The following is a 12,138-nucleotide window of genomic DNA, read 5'->3' on the forward strand; positions in this document are numbered from 1 at the left end:
CTCTCTTAAATATCCCCACAAGCACCACACTCAAAATACCTACCCTGAAGAGACTTCCTGCGAATCCAAAGCCATTACCTTCACCTTCCTGATACTGATATGTAGAATCCCATAATTGATATAGAAATGCCACAAGTATTGACACCCTCCAATGTAAACCCCAGTTCCTAGCCAAATATACAGACTGAAGATCTCCAATTACTACATGTAAATCTTGAATTCCTCAAAACCAACCCGATCGTGATGGCGCCTATCATGGAACTAGGCCACCCGATACAACCCAAAACCAATCAATATTTTTATTCTTAGGATAAAATCAAAGTTGTTTAACAATAAAACTTTAAAAAGTGTTAAAACAATATAACAGTGCAGAAAGAAAGCCCGACATTGGGTTGTCACTAGTCACGAGCAACTACAACTCTGTCTCAATACAATAAAGTCTAAACAAGACTAGAAGACCATACTAAATAAATCTAGGGAAGATATGAGGGAGAAGAACAGGGCTGCGAATGCCATGCAGCTACCTTGTCGACTCCGAGACCTGCTGAATGAATGATCAATGCTCACTATCGCGACATGCAACTCTTGGATCTACATACAAGGTACATGGAGTAATGTGAGTACGCCAACTCAGTAATTAATAAGAGTAAATAAAAACTTATCAGTAAGAAAACATATAATCCACATCATAACACCACAGTAAGTACAGTGTGTTTCCAAAATAGTATGTAAATCAAATCATTTCATTAAAAATCCAGTTTACGGTAGAAATCATTTGAATATGTGAAAAATCCGTTTAAAACATCTTTCAGCAGTTTTCAAACAAGTGATCAAATAGTGAGTAGAAATGATGAAAACATAGTCGAGCCCTCGGGCCAAAAACTCACTCGTATACAGCCCCTCGGGCATAATATCAACAGAACCAGCCCCTCGAGCATAATCACTCGAAATCAGCCCCTCAGGCAATATCACATCACTCACACTAGGTAACCGCGCTCACTAGGGGTGTTCAGACTCCGGAGGAGCTCCTACATCCCAAGCGCTATAACAAACCATCTCGTGGCATAATAAATCAGGCCCTCAGCCTCATAACAACAAGCCACCTCGTGGAATAAATTAATCTAGGCCCTCGGCCTCACAATATCATAAATCAGTAACAACCTGCTGCGACGTGCAATACGATCCCATAATATCCTCACAACACAGGCCCTCGGCCTCACTCAATCAGAACCCTCTCAAGCCACTCGGGATACAGTACAAATAGGATGCTCAGTCAAAATATCCTTTAAAGTATCAAAATAGAGTAAATAAGACTGAGTTATAAAATCAGTAAAACATAGCATGACTGAGTATAGTTATTAAATCAAAACAGTGAGGAATTTCAGTAAAGAAAGCCCATAAGGGTTCAAACAGTTGGCACGAGGACCAAATATGGCATCCAGCCCAAAACATAATAATACTTTCCAAAACACAATAATATCAAATAGTTTTCAATTAAATACGCAAAGTAATAGTCGTACGGGACGGACCAAGTCACAATCCCCAATGGTGTACGACCCCATGCTCGTCATCTAGCATGTGCGTCACCTCAAAGTATTAAAACGATGTGAAATCTGGGGTTTCATACCCTCAGGACAACATTTATAATCATTACTTACCTCAATCCACGATTTTCACCATATAAGTGAAACTTATATAGCTTCTGCCAGGGATTCCGCACCTGTGGCTCCCATTATTGCTTCTGCGGACCGCTTCTGCGGTCGATATATCCACACATGCGATTTCTCATTAAAGCTTTCAGGTCCTCATATGCGCCCAGGCACCGCATCTGCGGTCCCGCAGATGCGCTCAACCTACTACACCTGCAATTTTTTCCTCTGATGACCAACCTCTGCATCTACGGTCTTCTCCACGCACCTGTGACCTCGCACCTGCAATCCTCAATCCGCAAGTGCAGAAATGACAGAAGCAGCAGTTTCAGCTGCTAAATTCCAAGTCCAATCTTTCCGACCACCTTCCAAAATCATCCCGAGGCCCCTGGGACCTCAACCAAAAATACGAACAAGCCACATAACACTATTCAAACTTTCTCCAACCTTCGGAACACTCAAAACAACATCAAAACACCATCGGATTCGAGCCTAAGGACTCCAAAACTTTCGAATTCCGCCATCGATGAAAAATACTATCAAACCTCATCCGAATGACTTGAAATTCTGCACACACGTCCTAAATGACACAACAGGCCTACTCCAATTTCTGAAATTCCAATCTGACCCCAATATCAAAATTTTCACTACCAACCGGAAACTCCAAAACTCCAATTTCGCCAATTCAAGCCTAAATCTACCACGGACCTCCAAAATACATTTCGGTCACGATCCTAAGTCCCGAATCACCTCACGAAGCTTCCCAAATCAAAAAAATCCAAATCTGAGATCGAATACTAAAAAGTCAAAACTTGATCAAACCTTTCAAATTTAAAGCTTCAAGCTGAGCATTGTTCTTCCAAATCTATTCTGATTATCCTGAAAATCAAAATCGACGATTTACATAAGTCATAATACATCATATGGGGCCAGTCATGCCCGAGAACTGGCGAGCGAAGTGCAAATACTCAAAACGACCAGTCGGGTCGTTACATCCTCCCCCACTTAAATATATGTTTGTCCTCGAACGTGCCTAGAGTTGTTCCACAAGCCAACAAATTGCTGAATAACTTTACCATGCACATACCCGGGGGTGATCCCACGTCACCCTATCCCATATAGGCTCAATAGCACAACATAATAGAAATTTCACAATCCAGCCTAGCCTATTAACCTTAGAACCAAATTTCCACTTCCAAAATTACTATAAGATCAGAACCTCACATCTATACTCGGAATAAGTCCGAACAAGCTTTAACAAACCATATTTGCAACCCTAGATGCAATTACATGATATACCACATAACTCAAATACTTGTAGCGATAACTTCTAATCACAGCAGTTGCTCAAAATAACCGAATACCGATAATTAACCTCTTATCAAATAAAGCCTCATTCCAACACTTTCGTATACTGCCAATGATGAAAGAAACACGCAAAAAGTCATAACCATTCCTCAGATCAACCATTCATGAAGCTGCCTCTTCTTTGTCAAGGACCATAGTAAATTTCTAAGCTGAATCCCGATATTAGCCTTCCAACATGCTGAAATTGAATCCGATAGTATTCCTTCTAGATCCCAATCACCTCATCTCATCCAACACGACTACTCTAGTGACATGACAAATCAATATAGTCTAAATCCACCACCCGTGCGACCCGTGTACCAACAAGCAACAGTCCAAATGTACTCAAATCATGGAAAAAATAACTCAAATAAGAGAGTCGTACCGCAAGCTCACAAGTACCACCACAACAAAATGTTGAGAAACCATCACACATCGTAGAACCAGAATACACGAATCTAACCCGAAGGATCATACCTCCACATAACATTGCTAAAATGCGCAACCATATCCAAACACTGGTCCACATGAAACATCTCAAGTCACTATGCTCAAAATCAACAACCACGTGCAATTTGATGTCTAGTACCAAAAGCAAACCATCATAACCATGGCGAAGAAAATGACATAAGACCACACAAACCCGAAAGGACATAACCAATACGCCATCCACCGAGCAATACCCAATACTCTTCCCGCTAGAATTCCACTATGAGACCCCAATAGAACCGCACCATATGTGCCAATAACCAACAAATCATAATGCCTTGCAACACGGAAAGGTAACTCATAGATCACTCCAGAACACGAATAAGCTCAACCACAATCGAACAACACATCCCTCAACAATAGAAATTCGGAGTCAACAAAGCCCACTCGATGCATAACACACATCAATATTGGCCTACCAATGAACCCCTTATCAAGGAGTTCTTGAAGCTGATCCTTCAACTCCTCTAACTCTGCCGGTGCCGTACGATATGGTGGAATAGAAATGGGATGAGTACCCGGCACCAAATCAATACCGAAATCAATAACCCCGTCTGGTGGCATGCCCGACAAGTCTGCAGGAAGCATATCTAGAAAATCCTCACCATCGGTGCTGAACCAATGGTAGGAGTCTCTACACTGACATCCCTCACGAAGGCCAAATAAGAAACATAATCTTTCCCAACCATCAGCCGGGCCTTCAAAAATGAAATCACTCTACTAGGAATATAACCCGTCGAACCTCGGCACTCAATCCATGGCATCCCCAACATAGCCAACGTCACCATCTTAGCGTAACAGTTCAGAATGGAATGACATGGAGACAACCAATCCATACCCAATATCAAATCAAAATCCATCATGCTAAGCAACAACGGATCCCCTCGGGCATCTAAACCCCCTAATAGTCACCACACAAGGACGATACAAGCGGTCCACAACCACGACATAACTTGTCTATGAGAACTCCCAGTTTCCAAATCCATATGGCACACGAATCACCATATCTAATCCCAACTCCACCGTCTAGATATATAACACACCTTTAATACCCAATCATTCCATGAGGGATGCTCCTATAATTCTTCTATGCCACCAAGCAAACTCGAATATCAACAGTCGATCAAACAAGAGAGTGTCGCAATACCAAGGAAGTACCCTTAACTCAAACACATTGCCCTTTTTGAAATGTATACCCTTATTAAGCTGCACCAATTAGGGATATTATTTACCTAGTCGTCTGAAATTGCCCATGTTGTCTAAGAATTTATTACCTTCCTTTCAGAACTGAACTATGACCTTACACATGCAAATCTCAATCCTACACAACATACCGCATATACCATACCATTCTAGGATAAACATGAGAACTTCATATCCATTCCGAGCCACAAATAACCACGAACTCAACTAGCCGAGAACTTTCCATTTGATCTCATCTAGAAGAAAATTACTATTCATCACATGCTCCTCACACCAGTAGAACATATACATCTCTAACTGTAGTAGAAACCATCAAGAATTCTCCAAATCCCATTTGCACAAAACCAAACTGTCAGGCCTAAATCCTTCTAGCTCAACCAAGATATACATCTCACCAAAAACCCAAGAGCATTACCACGAGACACCTGTAGAAACTTACTACCTCATAAGCACCCAAAGAATTAATCATATCCTTTGCCATGCCGATCCGACCTACTACCAAGTTGTCCTATTGTTTCTCAAGTTTCTTTTGAATTACCTTCGAATTGGTACTTCTCCTTGCCATAATACCGCAATCCTCAACCCAGACTCATCACAAGAGACCTAAGCATAAAACCACATAGTCTAAGGCTCATAAGCCATTGAATACTCTCTTAAATATCGCCAAAAGCACCACATTCAACATACCTACCCTGAAGAGACTTCCTGTGAATCCAAAGCCATTACATTCACCTTCCTGATACTGATATGTAGAATCCCATAATTTATATAGAAATACCACAAGTCTTGACACCCTCCAATGTAAAACCCTCGTTCCTAGCCAAATATACATCCTGAAGATCTCCAATTACTAAATGTAACTCTTGAAATTCCCTCCACGCGTTCGTATGCACGCACAAGCACTCAGTATTAGTTGTGCATCGATGGCTTGTGATTCCTTGATCGAGGGGCGAGATGTGACTTCTGTGTGTTGATGTTGGGCCAGTCTAGAGGACTTGAGGCCGGGTTTTGCCTGTAGTATGAGCATTGAGGTGTTGATTGTGTGAGCACGTGCTTTTAGATTTATATGTTCGGTAGTGTCCCTATGGGTGGAAGTGATGACTGGATGGCTATGTGATTAGTGTGATGTGACTGTGAGATGTGTTCATATGATTTGAATGTAATCAAAATGAACATAATCTAAAAATATTATATAAGTCATGCTAAAAGAAATACATCTAATAATTACTATTAATTACTTAACTAAGCATTAAAGAAAAAGATAAAATAAGTTATGTATTTTCATTATAAATCAATGCAAAACAAAAACTAGATATCCAACACAATTATCATTTCTAGTGCTGAATTTAATTTATTTTGTTAGAATTAGTGTTGATTTGAACTTTATTTGAGTTACTACATTTATGAGCTATAAAACTTATTAGACCATTCAAGAATGTTAAGTCCAAGCTTGAAATAATACATTAAAATATAAAACTATGAAAAAAGTTTAAGAAATATTTTTAGATTACATTACAAAAATACTTTTAAAAATTGTATAAATGCAATGTTTGGTTGGTTTGATTTCGGCTTGACTTATTTTTAGCTAAAATCAATTATAGTCGGGGTTTTTTCCCAATACCAAACTAAATCAAACCAAACCATATCGAGAAAACAAATTTGGTTTGACTCGAATTATCGGTTTGGGATGATTTATCGATTTTCTTTGTACACCCCTATTTACTATTTATAAAATTTGAATTGTTAATTCTATACAAATTTTTAGATTATTTTTTACTATACATAATACAATATTGTGGTTTATGATATACTTTAATGTAGTTTTTAAATGTAAATTTTTAATCAACAAATACAAGACAATTTTGAATTCACTCGCGAATTACATTATTGTAATATTGGAAATGTATACAATTACAATTAGAGTTAGTTTCGAGTTAGTTAGTGCAAAGGACACGTGATTAGTGTGTGTCCAGCTGTCATCTTTGTCTACTCTGTATAAAAGGAAGGTTCACTTCCTTCTCTGTAATATAGAAACAAAATACACAGAAAATCTCTAGAGTTTTTCACTGTTCCATTGCCTTCATGGCATCTTCTCTTCACTGATCCTCCGCCATTTTGACATGGTATCAGAGCATCATTCGTGAGGACTGGAGCTCCGACGTGAAGACCTGAGTTATTCTTGTTAGAAAGTTCGATTTTTGAGAATCGGAGAAATCGATGAACAAAGAATCTCAATTGGCTCAATTTGCTAAATATAATGGGAGGAAATGAGGTGACGATGCTCGATCATAACCATCCACTGTTCCTCCTGGCCGGAGATGAACCAGGTTTGGTTCTGATTCCCGTTAAACTCATTGGACCTGAAAATTATGCCTTATGGAGTAGAGCTATGAAATTAGCTCTGCGAGGTAAAGGAAAATTAGGGTTTGTGGACAGAAATTATGCATAGAGTAGATATAGTGGAGATTAAGCTGAACAATGGGAAAAATGCAACGCCTATTGTGCTGTCATGGATAGGAAGTACAGTATCGAGTGAATTGATGCCTAGCATAATGTTTGCTTTGGATGCGAAGAAAGTAAGGAATGATTTCCAGGAAAGGTTTGATAGATCGAATATAACGAGAATCTACCATTTGTAGATAGAGATTGCAACAATGAGACAGGGTACAGACTCAGTCACTACTTACTTCTTGAAAATGAAAGATTTTTTGGATGAACTGGACATATTAGCTACACTATCAAGTGGTGACTGTGAGAAGGTAAGACCTTCTATTAAACACTTGAATTCCCAACGGTTGCTACAATTTTTTATGGGACTGAATGAGAGTTATAGCAACATTAGCAGTAATATATTGGCAAGGAGATCTGTTGATATAGTGAATGAGGCATATGCTATTGATACACAAGAGGAAAGCCAAAGAACTTTGGGTGTAGTTGACAACAAGGAGCCATTGAAGCTATTGGCAAGAAAGGCTCAAATGGTTAGACCTAAAACTCCAGGACTAGTGTGTGAACATTGTGGATATAAAGGGCATATAAAGGAAAATTGCTACAAAATTATTGGTTATCCATCAGATTTTAAAAGTAAGAAAAAATTAGGCCAACAAGGTGGAGTGTGGCAAAACAACAACAACTTCAAACAAGGGCAGTTCAGAGGAACAAATCAGAACAACACTGGCTTCAGATCCTATGCCAACAACACAGCTGGTGAAAGGCAAGTTCAAGGACACTTCTTTACAGAAGAAGAATATTCACAACTGATGGGATTATTGAATAAGTCCCCACAAGATGGATGCAGTAGCAACATGATAGGTATTTTTTCATTGCTATTTGATATATATAGTTGTGAATGGATAGTAGATTCAGGTGCCTCACACCATATTACACCTTGCATAGAGTTGTTACAAGAACTCAAACACATAGATAAATTGCAGAATAGTAAGGTACAAGTGCCAACTGGAGGGAGATCACACATAGCTAATACAGGGAGCACATAGATACTTGGAAAGTACAAGATCAGTAATGTGTTACATGTGCCAGAATTTAAGTTTAATTTGTTGTCAGTGTCAAAATTAACTAGGTAACTTTCATGTTCAGTTGCATTCTTCCCTAGCTTCTGTGTGTTTCAGGCACTTTATAGTTGGGAAGGTAATGGGGATTGCTAGAGAGAGCAATCGCATCTACATTCTAAGGAGAGGAGTGAAATCACCATTGGGAGCAGCAGTAACTAAAAATGAAGACATGGCAACTTTGTAGCACTTGATATTGGGACACCCCCCAATAGGAGCTATGAAGCACATTCACTTGTTGAAGAACAAAGTGACTGACAAGATACAAGAAGAGTGTATGATGTTTCCTATGCCTAAGCAGAGCAGATTAAAATTTCCTAGTAGTGAGAATAAATCTAGTTGTGCCTTCCAATTAGTTCATGTAGATGTTTGGGGACCCTATAAGAGGGTCACTTATGACAGAAAATAATATTTTATTACTATTGTAGATGACTACAGTAGATTTATATGGCTATGTTTGATACAATCAAAATGTGAAGTTGTAGTTGTGTTGAAAAATTTATCGGCTATGATAAAAACTCAATTTGCTACTGTTGTGAAAAGGCTTAGATCAGATAATGGGACAGAATTCTTTAATTCACAATGTAATGAGCTATTTACCTCACATGGAATAGTCCATCAAAGTAGCTACCCATACATACCACAGTAAAATGGTCTGGTTGAAAGGAAACACAGGCATATATTAGAAGTGGCCAAATCCCTGAAGATGCAGAGCTCAGTTCCAGACACTTTTTGGGGGAGAATGTGTCAAGACTATAGTATATCTCATTAATAGATTACCTACTGTAGTTCTAGATTAGAAAACACCCTATGAGCTACTATATGGGGAAGCACCTAAACTAGAACATCTAAGGGAGTTTGGGTGTTTGAGATATGGTAGCAATTTGCCTAGGGGTGACAAATTAGATGCAAGACCAATGAGAGCAGTGTTGTTGGGGTATTCTGATAATCAGAAGGATTACAAGTTGTTTAACCTTGACACAAGCACATTTTTCATGAGCAGAGATGTCAGCTTCAGGGAAACCACTTTCCCTTTCAAAATGGGGAAGGTATGTGATGATGATATGTTGTTTGTTCCTATAACAGATGCCACTAGAAAGGTTTTGCAACCTGAATTACCAAATACCACAAATCCTCCAACAGAAGCACACACCCCTGATACTGGTAATACACAACCTGAGCATATAGTTCTTACAAATCCTACAGAAGTTGCAGAATTTGTGGATGACACACTAGAGGTTCATGCTAAAACTGAAGAGGAAACTGCACCAATGTAGGAACCAAATGTGATGGATCAACCTACAGATAATGGTAGGGGAAAGAGAGTGACCAGACCTCCAATTTGGCTCAAGGACTATGTGACCACAGATAGACCCTTTGTATAGTGTTCATATCCAGTATCCCACTATGTGGATTATAGCAGGTTGTCACCAGGATATCAGCACTATTTAGGATTGTTCTCAGCCCAAATGTAACCAAAGAATTTCACTTTGGCATCTCAAGACCACAACTAGATAACAGCAGTAAAAGAAGAGATAGCAGCTTTAGAGCAAAACCATACCTGGGAGCTAGTAGATCTTCTAGAAGGGAAGTAGGCTATTGGATCCAAATGGGTATACAAGATAAAGCATAAGCTAAATGGGGATATAGACAAATACAAAGCAAGACTTGTAGCCAAGGGGTACAATCTAAAGGAGGGACTAGATTATCATGAAAGATTCTTACTAGTGGCCAAAATGGTCACTGTGAGGACTGTCATTACTATGGCGGCCTATAAGGACTAGGAATTACATCAAATGGATGTCAAAAAGGAATTCTTGCAAGGAGATTTGTTTGAATAAGTTTACATGAAAGTTCCTTAAGGTTTCTAACGACAGGGGGAGTACAAAGTGTGTAAGTTGATCAAGTCCTTATACGGGTTAAAACAAGCTTCGAGGCAATGGAACATAAAACTTACTGATGCCTTTCTAGCAACTGGCTACAAACAAAGTTCCTATGATCATTCATTATTCACCAAACAAGCAGGAGAAGAAATAGCTATCATCTTAGTGTATGTGGATGATCTCATAATCACCGGAAGCACCAAGGAATTGATACAAGAAGCTAAAAGAACTTTGCATAACAATTTTAAGGTAAAAGACCTAGGAGAGTTGAAATATTTTTTGGGAATTGAAGTAATGAGGACCAAATATGGCATATTACTCAATCAAAGGAAGTATGAACTTGGACTAATATCTGATCTAGGACTCAGTGGTGATAGGCCTGTAACCACACCACTGGAAGTCAATTTGAACCTCACAACAATCGACTATGATGAATGTGTTGGGGGTGTCAATGATCCTGTACTTGAAGACATAACAACTTATCAAAAGTTGATTGGGAGGTTGTTATACCTCACCATCACCAAGCCTGATATCAGTTTTGGAGTGCAAGTCTTAAGCCAGTTTATGCAAGGGCTAAAGATTTCAGACTGGAATGCAACATTGAGGCTAGTGAAGTATATAAAGAATGCACCGGGACAAGGACTGCTGCTAAGGAAAAATCTTAAAGCTCAGCTGACAATGTTCTGTGATTTAGACTGGGCAGTATGCCCAAACACTGGGAGGTCAGTGACAGGGTACGTGGTAAAGCTGGGAGAGTCCTTGATTTCTTGGAAATCAAAGAAGCAACAAACAGTGAGCAAAAGCTCGGCAGAAGCTGAATACAGAAGCATGGGAGTAGCAATCTCAGAAGTAAATTTGGCTAGAAGGATTACTAGCAGAGTTAGGTATGCCAATTTCCAGACCTGTGCAGCTCTTTTGTGACAACAAAGCAGCAATTTAGATTGCCTCTAACCCAATCTACCATGAAAGAACCAAGCATATCGAGATAGATTGCCACTTCATTATGGAGAAGATTAAAGAAGGGTTGATACATGCTCAACATGTGAGTACCAATGATTAGCTGGCAGACATACTGACAAAGGCCTTAGGAACTATGCAACATCAGTACCTATTATCCCAGTTTGGAGTATTCAATGTATTTTACCCTCCAGCTTGAGGGGGAGTATTGAAAATGTATACAATTACAATTAGAGTTAGCTTTTAGTTAGTTAGTGCAAAGAACACGTGATTAGTGTGTGTCCAGCTGTCATCTTTGTGTACTCTATATAAAAGGAAGGTTCACTTCCTTCTCTATAATACAGAATTAAAATACACAAAAATTCTCTAGAGTTTTCCACTGTTCCATTGCCTTTCATGGCATCTTCTCTTAACTGATCCTCTGTCATTTTGACATGTAAGTATGAATTTTTTCCGTATATTTCTGAAAGTATGGGTAATTGTCCCTGACTGGTTGTCCAATAATGATGGTCCAAAAGTTTTTTTGATAGTTAGCTAAGCATAAACAAAGATGATTAATTGAAAACGTTTTCCAGTGAACATCTTATTGTCGACTTGTCCACCTATTGTACTATGTAACGTACTAACGTTAAATAAAGTTCCTCTTATAATAATTCTCTTAGCTATCCTAGGCTCCAATTATTTTCGGTTGAAAGCGGAAAACGACAATACAATTTTTTACTATTCAGAAAATAACAAAATGATACTTATGACGTTTGGACACTATCACTTTTTTTGGAGTTTACTTTTTTCTTTAATTTAATTTTTTGGGGTATATAGATAAAGATGTAATTAGACAAGACAATATCGTTCCCGTTTGCATCCCCCACAGTCCATTAGATTAGTGTGTAGGGTAGTCAATTAAGAGACCCCCAGTCCTCTTCAGACGTGTTTTCGACAATCTAACAATTCTTTGATAGTTCGCTAAGTTTTCCTTTTCACGAAATCTATCACTTTGTTTCCAATTTTAATTTAATTTTTATGGAATAGAGATGTAATAGT

General features: G+C 38.8%; 1 protein-coding gene across 1 annotated transcript; it reads left to right on the forward strand.

The window, feature by feature from the left end:
* Positions 1 to 9,546: 9,546 nt before the first annotated feature.
* LOC138874812 (uncharacterized mitochondrial protein AtMg00810-like) lies at positions 9,547 to 11,061 on the forward strand. The gene is made up of 2 exons (XM_070153598.1): positions 9,547 to 9,636; positions 10,135 to 11,061. Exons 1-2 carry the CDS (start codon positions 9,547 to 9,549, stop codon positions 11,059 to 11,061), a joined length of 1,017 nt encoding a protein of 338 aa, XP_070009699.1.
* The last annotated feature ends 1,077 nt before the right edge of the window (positions 11,062 to 12,138 follow it).

Source organism: Nicotiana sylvestris, chromosome 8 (genome assembly GCF_000393655.2).
Source record: "Nicotiana sylvestris chromosome 8, ASM39365v2, whole genome shotgun sequence".
Lineage (NCBI taxonomy): Eukaryota > Viridiplantae > Streptophyta > Magnoliopsida > Solanales > Solanaceae > Nicotiana > Nicotiana sylvestris.

What these genes read in the sequence shown, in the direction of transcription:
- LOC138874812 (XM_070153598.1), top strand. Translation starts at nt 9,547, where the DNA reads ATGGATCAACCTACAGATAATGGTAGGGGAAAGAGAGTGACCAGACCT. An exon ending in TGACCACAGATAGACCCTTT is followed by an intron (nt 9,637 to 10,134) that starts GTATAGTGTTCA and finishes TTCTAACGACAG; the next exon opens with GGGGAGTACAAAGTGTGTAA.